The sequence below is a fragment of the Schistocerca gregaria genome, chromosome 8 (assembly GCF_023897955.1).
Source record: "Schistocerca gregaria isolate iqSchGreg1 chromosome 8, iqSchGreg1.2, whole genome shotgun sequence".
NCBI lineage: Eukaryota > Metazoa > Arthropoda > Insecta > Orthoptera > Acrididae > Schistocerca > Schistocerca gregaria.
Genome location: NC_064927.1, coordinates 366,800,258 through 366,813,551, shown reverse-complemented (window position 1 = coordinate 366,813,551; position 13,294 = coordinate 366,800,258). Strand labels below are relative to the sequence as shown.

The 13,294-nt window shown below is 45.3% G+C and overlaps 1 protein-coding gene across 2 annotated transcripts in view; it reads left to right on the top strand.

Moving 5' to 3' along the window:
• The window catches only part of LOC126285424 (uncharacterized), a 1,121,207-nt gene that overhangs the window by 933,243 nt on the left and 174,670 nt on the right, over window positions 1-13,294 (top strand). Inside the window, exon 1 of one of the 2 annotated variants that reach the window (XM_049984793.1) lies at window positions 8,310-10,552. The exons of the other annotated variant lie outside the window; for it this stretch is intronic. Coding sequence (XP_049840750.1) covers window positions 8,471-10,552 — 2,082 coding nt within the window. The 5' untranslated portion in view covers window positions 8,310-8,470. Of the gene's footprint in view, window positions 1-8,309; window positions 10,553-13,294 lie in introns of those variants that run through there. 2 annotated transcript variants of the gene reach the window in all.

Sequence of the window (13,294 nt, the reverse complement as noted above, 5' to 3'; positions counted from 1 at the left end):
CATGTCGTCACAGTAATGTGACTGGACAGCAAGGGAGATATTTTCAAACGGCGCAGGTTTGAACGAGCGATCTGTATTTGCGTACAATAACATTATTTCAAAATATTTTATAAGTGAGTAACGGAGATAACACGGAGGTACGTTATCAGCGTCGCTGAATGGTTGGAAAAAACACGTCCGTTCGAAAAGAAGTAAACTGCTCTAGTGTTTCCTAAGCATGTTCTCATATGTGCTGAATGAGCCACAGCGACTCCGGCCTCCTGGGTGCGCATTTAAATGTACTGGATGTTTCATGTGCCAGTGCGCTAACGCAGCGCGTGACGCATTCCAGTTGATAATAGGGAACGTACTCACAGTTATGTAGATGCAGCGTAATCATTGCAATCGCATACCATAAATTCGGTGGAGGTATTCCCCAGGGCAATATAAATACAGCATATGGTTCCATACCAAAATAGCATAGCTCTGGGAATAATGCTTATTGCTGTATAGCAATGGCACGTAATGCGCAACGTACTTCTGCAGTCGCAACGATCGACGCTTAATCAGAGGTTAATCGAGTTATGTGTAGTACAACATACGTCCGTTGCGCTGTGCTGAAAGTTTATTTCCCTGTCCAGATGTGGACCCAGAGTGTCACCAAGCGTTAACTTCGTTTTACGTAATCGGCGTAAACGAAATTGAAACTAACGCACCTTGTTTGTTGGCTATAAACGTCCTTCATGCATCTAATAGTTCTGTGGAAAACTTTCAGAAACACTCAAATGTTCAGTGTGTTACAGAAGCACTGATCACTGTTTAAATGAGATATTTCTTTTGGTGATGAGCAAAATTCACATTCCGAAAATATCGTACAAGTTGAAGCTGCTTCCGACAACACGCATTCATTTGCTAAGATGCATAAGCGGATTTAGTTCGTAAGGAAGAAATGGAGCGAAAGTTACGGCTTCATCGTTCCATCGATGTCGAGGTCCTTAGAAAAGAAAACTGGCTGTGGAGCCTCATACACTGTGGAATTTCATAGTCATTTTAACTGTTATGTCGTTTAGCTTACTTGCTCATTTTGTTGGCAAGCATTTTCAACAGAATATGACCGGTACTTTCTCTAACTGGCATAAACTGTATATTTTGCCTACCACACTTCAAATGCCCACCACACCAGTTTACAATATCTCATGGGTTACACATTGACACTGGCATTACGAGAGCTGTTGATAATTATGAGGTACCTGTGTAGGTCATATAATCAAAGATGATATTGGCGTTAAGATTCCTACAGCAAGAAAACCACGAAAATAATTTGACTACGTCATCATTCGTAGAGTAATCTTGATATCAAATTGGAGATGGATTTTCATATCATGGTTAGTATAACATCATCAGATGCTTCGCTTTTCTCTCACTTATTATTGTCTGAATGTCCATATCCTTCCCCGAAATGATGCACTTGATACAGGTTCAGTGTCTGTGCCTCATGGTCATAGTGGCAGTCAGCAGCAGGCACATTGATAAACTTCTGAATGCGGCATTCATTTCCATTTTTTGAAGACGACATTATGACCTTTGACAATCAGATTTATTTCCGTTACCGCAATTCCGCTTTCAACAATAGAATGGCTGATTCCGTGCCTACGAACGTGTAAAAAAACGTAAACATCCTCTGGTGTATATAAAATCTCGTTTGGTAGGCAACACTACTGGACCAGAGGATGTTAAATTTTTATTACTAAATTTTCCATTTGAAAACGCACCTGTCATGTATACTGTAATCGCGGTAACTGAAGTAAGCTAACCGTCAAAGGCGAAAATGCCTATCAGAAACTCTGCTCGACAAAAGATAATCACTAGTTTTGAGCTTCCCTAAGCAGACTTTCGCATATTTGTTTCAAATGGCTCTGAGCACTATGGGACTTAACATATGAGGTCACCAGTCCCCTAGAATTGGAACTACTTAAACCTAACTGACCTAAGGACATCACACGCATCCATACCCTAGGCAGGATTCGAACCTGCAACCGTAGCGGTCGCGCGGTCCAACACTGAAGCGCCTAGAACCGCTCGGCCACAGAGGCCAGCCGCATATTTGGACCCGACTGACTATAAGATGAGTGCCACTGAGACTCGGGGTGTCCACTGATTTTCCGATAAGCTCGGTTTGCACTAGAAAGCCACTGAAATACTGTGTCCTTGTGTCTAATTCAATTGGCCGGTTGGTTGGTTGTCTTGAGCAGCCGCGCCGGCGCAGAAGTTGCGGAACGGAGCGTCCGCTTTGGGCACGGTGGGGCAGAGAGACAGAAGGCAGCTGTCGCGAGACAGGCCTCCACACTTGTGTCGGGATACCACAAGGCGTGGCCCGGGGATCGTGTCGCGTCGCTCCACATTAGGCGCTGCGCTGTAGACTGGAGATTCTCTAACACGTTCCACATTCGTACAGCCCGGGCACCAGCAAAGCCACTCTGATGCTGTTCTGTCCAGGAATTACGTGACCCAGTTGGTTCTGTAGTACGTAGACGCCATCGCTTCGTGCTCGTTGCTCTGACACACACACACACACACACACACACACACACACACACACACACACACTCTTTTACGGTAAATACTAGGCAGTTGAACCCTCTTCGCAGAGACAATTGTCTGCTTGTAACACAATGGGAATGGTCGACCTGAATTCAAATAGTGCAAATGGCTGTAATTAAGTGATGACATAATCTCGCTGTGTCACATTGAATGAATCTGTTTGTTGACAGTGAAGAATCCCATGGGTGGGATTCTAACCCAAAATAAAATAAAATAAAATTTCCCGTACAGCTCAAAAGCAGTAAAACTGTAGTCATACACTCTCACTGTACCTATACTGGAACATTCAAAACTCGAGGATTCTTTAGCATTAAATATAGTTGTTCCAAGTATATAATACCAATGTTGTTGAACAATAAGTATTCATGCACGTAGAAATAGCCTCTGATGCTTGAAATATACTGACGTGCTCAACCAATGCGAATCGCCTAATGTGCCACGCGATCCGAGGCAGCTTGTCACGCTCAGCGCGGCTACCACCGTCGGGGTTTCGAGTCCTTCCTCGGGCATGGGTGTGTGTGTGTTGTCCTTAGCGTTAGTTAGTATAAGTTAGGTTAAGTAGTGCGTAAGATTAGGGATCGATGACCTCAGTTGTTTGGTTCCATAGAACTTACCACAGATTTCGCCTAATGTTGTAAACAAACCAGCGCCAAACACGTGTACACCTACAGACGAATTCGAATACCGCGTAGGCTGCGGATCTCGGCCACTCAGAACACAATACACTTCCGAATGTTGGCGCGTAGGCCGTATAATGGCGGTTGCAACTTTGTTCATTTCACAGAATCAGTTTTTTATTAGTGAGTAATCAGAATCTGCGAAACGTGACAAATACACAGAATCAATGGGAACAGGTGTGATTATTAATTTGCTAAACAGCAGAAAAATTATAGATAGGAGTGTGAAGCAAAAATACTAAATTTATATGTTGGTACTGTTGCTATGATAATGTTTTAAGTCCATAACTTACAGTATTACGACGAGAAGAAAATTTTATTTTGAAGAGAAAACCGATACCACATTACTGATGCACTTGAAACCCTCATTTTATTCGGAAGTATTTAAAAAAAATCTTAGCTTCGGATGCTGTGCGGCTGGTCCCTCCGGAGGTTCGAGTCCTCCCTCGGGCATGGGTGTGTGTGTGTTTGTCCTTAGGATAATTTAGCTTTTGTAGTGTGTAAGCTTAGGGACTAATGACCTTAGCAGTTAAGTCCCATAAGATTTCACACACATTTGAACATTTTTTTTTTAGCTTAGGATGCATCTCTCCTCGTTGCAGGATTGAGAAATAGTCTGGCGATGATGACACACAATGTTGGTATTTTGCTAGTCTGCTTTGAAAATAACATTTCCAGGTCCGTTCTACTCATATATCTGTTGCAGGAAATAAGACTTGTGTTCTGTCGCAGCTTGATATGGGAGTCGCCTATCAGTTTCCAAGTATTCTTCACATATCGTTATTAGGTATAAAGTGTCAAATCTCAGAGTACCCAGTATTTCTTTGCAAAGAATACTGTTATCGGGTTTGGAAAGAAAACTTGCAGGTAATGTAGACTCTGGGAGCATTACTAGCGTATAACTATGTCGTCAACTTGTAAGCCGTGAGCCATTTTATTACTTATAAGTAATCTCTCTAATTAAACGTTACATACGATCTCATATTTTTGTGCAGTAAATAGAGAACCTACTTTAAACTGTTATTCTGGTGTGTCGTACCGATCCCTGATCAATTTATCGTTCACACCTTCGACAATATCTGTTTTTATTTCTTACTGCTGCCACGGCGTAGAAGTTTTAAATATTCCACCCAAGACGTCTGCGATGTTTATTTATATTTATTATTTGACAGATAAATTAAGGTTTGTAATTAATTAAAATTACATTACGACAAATGTTGCAGCATGGAAGCTTGTATATCATTTCTTATTTGCAACTTGTAAACAGAGTTTTAACGTATATTATGTCTTCTGTTCAGCGACCTAGTATTCGTACGTTGGGGATAAAATTCAGGGAATAGCGAAATGTAACTCAGAATAGTGGGTTGGTATACAAAACATTCTAATCGAGTGTAAATCACTGACGGATTGCCAATGGGAAAGAAAACGGTCGAGTAGCGAAACTTGCTTGGGATTACCGAATCGATTCTGTGAGTGTTCTGGAATACTCAGCAGCGAACACATACGATTAGCAACAGCTATTCCGGAAGTTCGTTTTCCTTTTCTTTATTCAGACGTTTCTTTGACTGGTATTTATAGTTGTGCACTGCAACGCAGTTCTAAAAAGTTCATTTAACGCTGTGTTAAGCTTACGATTATTGTGGATAATATTGAGAAAGTAGCCAGACACAGTACTAGTGTACGTATATTTAGTTTGCTCCTAAGGAGAAATACCGTAGTGTCGTTGAGCTTGATCATTGTTGACGTTGTCTATGCTAACACTCTGCAGTATATCACTTACAGATTTTCCTTTTATAAATAGTACTGTCGCGTGATCTGAAGATTAGGAAACGCTCCTTGATAAGCAGGTTGCTTACGTATTTACGACTCGGGCTAATCACTTTGACGGTAATCACCACCTCGCCATTACTTTTCAACACCAGCCATATATGCGTTAGTGCATATTAACCGAATAAAATGGACAAGATTTTCCTTTGATAAGAAAGAAGCTGCAGTGTACTACTAATATACAGCAGATGCCGGAAGCGACAGTTTCGTGTGAATATTGCATTTTTTGCCAATGGACACGAGGCTTACGCAGAAACTTCTGTAACGCCTGTCTGAATTACTCGCTTATTTTTCCTCCAGTAAAAACCGTAGATGCATCTCTAATGCATGTTGTCTGCAGTTTCTACTGATAAAATGAAAGAAAGGAGATGTTCTTACTTCACATTGACAAAATAATGTTCGTAATATCATTACTGTATATAGCGTGGAAAAGACCAGCGAGTATAGTTGCTGTTTACATGTCTTCGAGAGAGAGAGAGAGAGAGAGAGAGAGAGAGATCGGCTTTTCGTACCATGTTCCGCTGCTCCCGTCTACTCCAAAGATTCATAAGGGAAGTGTCTGAAGTCTGTGCCAAGGACGTGAGCCGAGTTGGTGTTGTTTTGGGGGAAGAGACCAAACTGCGAGGTCATCGGTCTCATCAGATTAGAGAAGGTCGGAGAAGGAAGTCGGCCGTGCCCTTTTAAAGGAACCATCCCGGCATTTGTCTGGAGCGATTTAGGGAAACCACGGAAAACCTAAATCAGGATTGCCGGACGCGGGATTGAACCGTCGTGCGCTGGTGAATCAGCTAATTTATTGGTACACGGAAATACTTGCATTATAGGATTTGCTACGATCACAATTTAAGATCTTCTATTGTCTCGATAGAGGTATCTTGCAAATGACGGAAGCGATATCGTTAACGTACCCAACGGCTCTTAGTCTTCCACATTGGCTGCGCTGGAGATATTGGCACAAAACAGATCTCAGTCTGACAAGAGCGAAAACAGAGAAGACGATAGTACTACACGTCATTACGAATAGTATCAGGTGACATTAGTACGGTTCAAATGGCTCTGAGAGCTATGCGACTTAACTTCTGAGGTCATCAGTCGCCTAGAACTTAGAACTAATTAAACCTAACTAACCTAAGGACATCACACACATCCATGCCCGAGGCAGGATTCGAACCTGCGACCGTAGCGGCCGCTCGGTTCCAGACTGTAGTGCCACAACCGCACGGCCACTCCGGCCGGCTGACATTAGGATACTGAATATCCATATTAAGTAATAGCTAGATATGGAGAGGAACTGAAAGGCAAGTACACAACCGACATCGTAAAGGACGAACCATTAATTCGGATTAGGCAAGGATGAAAAGAAAAACAAAAAAAACCAAAAAAACAGAGTGAGGTAGCGCAGTGGTTAGCACGCTGGACTCGCACTCGGGAGGGCGATCCTTCAAACCCGTGTTCGCACATACAGGTTTGGGTTTTCCGCGATTTATTTCCCTAAATCACTTACGGCAAATAGGATTGCTCTTTTGAAAGGGTACGTCAAATTTCCTTCTCCGTCCTTTCCTAATCCGAGTTTGTGCTCCTTCTCTAATTGCCTCGTTATCATCTGGACGTTAAACACTAATCTCTTACTCTTCCTCGAGGATAGAAAAAAAATCTGTTGAAGTCTTTGAAGGAAACTTCCTGGCCAGCCCTTCCCTTTGGGAAAACATGAATAAGAAAATCTTAAATCGGTGTTCCTGTATGATGGTTTAATTTAACTCTCGTCCAGAATACATGTCCAATATACGTGGTGTCATAAAATTTTAATTATAACCTCGAAACAATGAAGTTAGGCAACTAATTCTTTGTTTCTTTGAGGATTCATGTCTGCAGTCTTAGTACACACTGAAGTACCATAGTATACCGCTAGAGTAGCCAAAGCAAAACGTCACAGCTCATGAATAAAGTGAGGATTGTGCGATAATCATCCGCATTTGAGGGAACAATGCTGCAACAATACATGCTTGGTTGGCTGGGGGGACGGGACCAAACGGCGAGGTCATCGGTCCCATCGGATTAGGGAAGGATAGGGAAGGAAGTTAGCGGTACCCCTTCAAAGGAACCGTCCAGGCATTTGTCAAGCAGTTTACAGAAATCACGGAAAACCTAAATCAGGATGGCTCGACGCTGTTGTCAACCGTCGTACGAGGTGGCGCAGTGGTTAGCACACTGGACTCGCATTCTGGAGGACGACGGTTCAATCCCGTCTCCGGCCATCCTGATTTAGGTTTTCCGTGATTTCCCTAAATCGTTTCAGCCAAATGCCGGGATGGTTCCTTTGAAAGGGCACGGCCGATTTCCTTCCCAATGCTTCCCTAACCCGCGCTTGCGCTCCGTCTCTAATGACCTCGTTGTCGACGGGACGTTAAACACTAACCACCACCACCACCACCACCACCACCTCCCGAATGCCAGTCCAGTGTGCTACCCACTGCGCCACCCCGCTCGGTCGTGCTTGGCTGGTGGAAGTGTTCAGCAACAGTGCCTCATCATACGACAAAGTGGTCTGGTGGCGCATGCGCTTCCATTGTGGGCACGGGTGTCTGAATGAGGAAGGCTAAAGTGGCAGCCCATCTCTTTGTGCAGAACCAGGACTCACAAGAGAAATCGAGGTCCTGGTGCTCGAAGAGTTGCGTACCATAGTCGAAGCGATCGTGGAAGAAGTGAAAATCCATCATGGATCAGTTTTCAACATCTTGCAGGGCATTTTGAATATGACAATGGTAGCCATCCACAGGATTACGCAACTGCTCAAACCCATTCGAAAACGCAGCCGAATCGAGACTGCAGTACGAGTGGATGTTCATGGTCCTCGATAAAGCCCCAACTCATTCTTCACATACTGTTTCTGTCGGTTGTCAAATTACTCCCCCCGCCCTTTCCCCCCTTCCTCCTGCATTCTTCCGTGACCCCTCTCTCTTCCCACGGATGAGGAAACTATTATCTGGAAGTCATTTCCAGAAGGACGAAGAGGTGGTTTTCGTGGTATCACGGTTACTGAACAGCCACAGTGTAGGCTACTACAACCGAGGTCTCCGCCAAATCGCCCAACGTGTCGCATGGAAGGACTCACTCCAAGTGGCTAGGTCCTCGTTCACATGTGCTGGCGGACTCCGACGACCGAGTGGGCAGGCCGCCAATCAGAGTGAGCGCGGCGGTTCGCGCGCCATCGGGCGGTGCTATCACAATTATAAGCGGCCATCCATCGCCGGCGGTCGGGCGGGCTAAGAATACCGGCCTCAAGGTGCCCGCTCGGCGCTCGCCCGGGCCGGGCCCAGGTGCCTCGGGCAGCGGCCGCCAGTCTGCGAGAGAGATATGGGCCTTCCGTAACGCGCTGCGCTGCCGCCATGGGGCTCATGCTGTCCCTGCTCGTGACGTGCGTCGGCGTGCTGGAGGCGCTCGCCTGCTGGCGCCACTTCCGCGCCGGCTACCTGCCGCTTCCGGTCGCCAGCTGCGCCGACGGCGACGCCAAGTGCACCGCCGGATCGTCGTCCTCGTCTTCGGACGACAGCGGCAGTGTTAGGTCTCTGGGCGCCTACTATTGCAGCGATGAGTCGGTGTCCAAGTACGGGCTGACCCCGATGCTATCCGAGCACCGGCGGAAACAGCCGAACCACAGAAACGACGCCGACGCCGACGCCGACGACGTTGGCGGCAGCGGCGGCGGTGGTGGTGGATGCGGACGCGAAGGACACTGCAGTGACGTCAGCTGCTGTGCAGAATTGCTCCTCGACACTCTCCCCACCATCCAAGAATTGGCCCAGGAACCAGAAGAAGAGCAACAAGAGCCGCCCGCGAAAGGCGAGAAAGACAGCGACAGCGTCACGGGACTGCAACTACACGAAAACCATTTCTCTTTCGGGGCTATCGCCCGCGTAGCAGATAATACCTCTGAACTGGGAGTTGCTGATAATTCTGATCAAAGACGTGATATACTTGACGAGAATGATAACATTTCAGAAAACTGGTCCGTCGGTGAACGAACTTTGTGCGAAAGCGACGTTACACCGACCTGCCGTACGAAACCGAGACCTCCACTGCTTCACTACAAGGCGCCGACAGATGACGAGGACACTGAGCTGCAGGAGTGTAGGACTATCAGGTCTCCGCCAAAGGATACCGTCGACCGTGTGTTCACAGTGGAGGAAATTAGAGGTGGAGTTAGCGAAACGAGTACGAACGCGTCTGTCGGTATCCTTTCTTCCGCAGGCACAGAGTCTGATGTACCAAATACGAATGTGAGCGTATCTGAGGAACGCTCCAAAGTTCCTTCTCATGTCGAACATGCATCTTCACGTGTGGAGGACGGAGATCGACGCAGTGAACCAGGAGACTCCGAGAGCCGTGAGAAAGAGGGAGCATCGAAAACGGAAACACAGAGAATGTCCCGCGCCAGCCAGACATGGGCCGAGGCGGATGCTCTCTTCCAAAAGCGCTCTCCATCCCGTTCTCCTCATCGATCTCCGCAGCGCTCACTGCCGAAGAAACTTCCAAAGAACGTGGACATCAGCTGGCCTTCCTTTACGCCGCAGCCTCTGTTCAGGAGAGCTTCTGGAACGCCGAGTACGTCGACAGCTCACCTCTGGCCCCCGTCAGCGGACAAGCGGAGGGCTTCCAGTGGCGACGTGTCTTGCGACTTGGTGGACACGTCAGACGAGAAGCCTCTCAGGAGCTCGTCGGTCGGAACTAGAACGAGGCGTAGCACGATGCCAGCAGAGACTCACGACGATTGCCCCGACCCCTGGAACTGCGAACGAGAGGAGAGGCAAGAATCCTCGGAGGACGCTGGCCTGTCCGCTATGCTGGACACCAAAGCGGCGGAAAGTCTAGAGAAACAAAACGATGGACCACTGGCTAGAGGACCGGAAACAAACGTGGCTGGACCACCGGAACAAGACATTCCATATGTAAATACGTCTACAAAAAACTGTCATTCCATTACCGACCCCGAAGTAAATGAATCGACACACACAAGTAAAACGAAAAATCATTCACTCGTTATGGAGAAAGAAGGAAAGAGGCCAACTACCTCCCTCGAACAGACTGCGCAGCAAAAACCTCTCGGAAGTGATAAACATCGACATTATGATGTGGACGACCAAGTCGGACCACATGGCGATATGAGACGTAAAGTGGAAGAAGAGCTGGAGGCGATGGGTGAGGATGAAAGTGCGACCGAGGAAGTTTACACGGGAGATTTCCACGATAAAACGTTCGCTACTGAGAAAAGTGAACCGCGGAAGAAGAGTAAAAGGTCTGTTCGAATATCTTCCTTCGAGAAGGAAGACGAGGAAAAGGCGCAGCGGAAGAGTCACAGAAGCAAGGCGACGGAACAGTGGTCCGATGAGGAGAGCGATGACCGTAGTACTGTGAGTCAGGGCGACAGCAGTTCGTGTTCGCAGCCTCCGGGTGCGGGTGAACCCTTCTGGGTAAGGACTCTGGACTCTTGCTTCCCGAACCCCGCGCCTCTCCTGAGAAAGCAGGCACAAGGCGACTGCCATTTTAATTCCACATTGTTACCACATCCGACGTACCTCGTGTTTGTAGCTAGTTACTAAATAAAGACCAACTTGTTTTTTTTATATATACTTGAAATAAATATTTGGAGTAGCCTTTTCCCCTCATGTCCCTCTGGTCCCTCACCACGTAGAGTTTAGCGCTGTTTTCATTGTCATGGCATGGAGTTTGTTTTCCGCTGTATTAGAAACTAGATGACGTCAGAAAACATAAATAAGTTAGATACAAATTACTTTGATTCCCGTATTTGCAATGTCCCCGTTAAGTGATCAGCATTTTGACTGATGTCTGAGAATTATATTTGTAATTATGAGTTATATAAGAGAGTGAATTTGTTTTAAACTTTAATAGCAACATGTGGATTAACTTTAACGTTCAGTTCGATAGTTGCAATGTGTGACGTTAAAAACGAGAAAGTGTGCTTAACATGGATAAATAAGGGGATGCCCATTATCTTCTGTATTGTAAATACAACAGCAGTTAACATGGGTTACGAAAACATTCAAACTTCATTAGAAACTGCACTTCAGACACACGAATTTTGCAATTCCTTTAATTCTTACTAGTTCACCTTCATGTCTACATGAATCTTTATTGAATGAAAGTGTAAGGTTACCTGGTATTAGCTGTGGCTGATATTTGAATTTACGGCTCCTTGGAGCAAACAGCCTAAGAAATCTGTTACAGCGGTTTTCACATTTCATTTTATATTAGCATGAAAATGCGATGGCCAACATAAGTAATGTTTTGGTAGATGGAATGTTCATGCACGCCTGAGGTTAACATTCAAAAGGTTATTGTTTCTTGAGTGTACGCGGCAACTTTAGTCCACTACGGAAAATCGCGTTACGTAGATCTGATGTAAGAGAGCTACGGTATTGAATCAATTTCATTTTCAAATGCAATTATTTTTTAGAATACGTTCAAGATCCTGCAAAACTAAGCTTACTAGCAGTCTGTGGTAGCGAAATATGCGCGTGCCTGGTATGGTACGTACATATAAGTTACGACCGAAAGAAACAGCAGCGCCGTTTGGATTCGTCTACTGGCAATAACGGCTAGAGGGTGGGTGACATGCTGATCACGTGTCCCTCGATCATAGCCCGCTCCTCGTACTGCCTTGTAGGCAACAGTCGGCCAGTCGAAACAGGCCTATGCGACGATTACTGCCTTTACAATCAAAGCATATTTGAGACGTATCGTACCAGCTAGATGAAGCTGCTAGTATTTGAACAATTATATTTTTTTTCTTTTGCTTTAGTTACCGGCACCGTACCAACTTTGAAGTTTCTGAAATCACTAGACATACTCAAATATTTATTTCACGCATGTAGGCGCCAGAAATTCCATAATACATTATTGCATACTTTTGCACTATGTCATTTTTTTTGTTAGTGACAGTTCAAACTAGTGCACAAATTTTCTAGTTAGGGATGATGACGATGATGTACCCTGATTCGCTTAGGCTGGATACTGCGTCTCCTTACGTCGCATATCTGAGATACTACTGCTAATTCTGAGACAATGAAAACGAGGAAGGAAAGGAGAGAGTTAACATCCTTGTGGAGCACCAATGGACAAGGAAGGCAGAGTGTCACATGTTTCTTTACAACTGCAACAGCAATTTATTTTTTATGTTTTTCAACGCGATATATTAAAATTCATTGTGTCTATAATTCAAATTCATCATGTAGCCCCACACACATTTTTTGTATTTCTCAAGTAAAACATTTATATCCAGCCTTGTTGGAACGTACAAACTAAGCAGGATTTACAGTATTGGTATTTTACTACGCACGGTAACATTACTTAATAAGCTACACGCTTGGTCGTTATTCCTCCATTTCCCTGATTACAACGAGTGGCGTTGTGCGTGTATGTTGGAGGGGAAGGATTGGGAGGGGGGGGGGCAGAGGAGGTTGATGCGGTGATCAGCTGTGGCTTTTAAGGACTTTGGCAGCTCCCTCGTCTGTCCGAATTTGGCTGAGTGTTTCGAAGTCATAAGTCGGACGTGTGTTTGAGTGCACCAGCCCATTACGAAACTAACAGATAGCTAGCCAGTTCTCCTACCGCAAGCTCAAGGCTCTGACTGAAACGGTGCAATATAATAAGTTAGCTCCTTACTGGTGCCGTGAATATTAACATACAGTAAAATATAATAATAAATCGAAGTGACGAAACGGCAGTGTGTATTAGGTTACTCACACCTCTTTCGTGAAAGGCATGTGGTTACCGATACACCTGTTACTTCCAGCATTCAGCATATTAATGTGCTTCAAACGTTTGCAAAGTGCTCTATGTTAAATTTAGGAAATAATCGTATAGTGTTAGTTTTGTTCGCATTAGTGATATTCAGACATTTAGAATGCTAAGCTGACTGCTGAGCTTCATACACTGGCGCACTTTCAGAGTCCAAGTGGCGTTAACAGTTACATGTTAAATATGATTATTAAAATGTTTACGCTGTGATTTTTAAACGAACATCATCTGAGAAGTTTTGCTTGAAACTGAGAGTTTTAAAATTTATAGTCGTCCCTCCTCTCCCCCGCACTCTCTCCGCTCCCCCTCCCCCCCCCCCCCCCCCCACCACCCCCCGCCGCCCCACATGGTCTCAGCCAGTTTAGAAGTAAGCAAATCCTTAAACCACTTAGAAG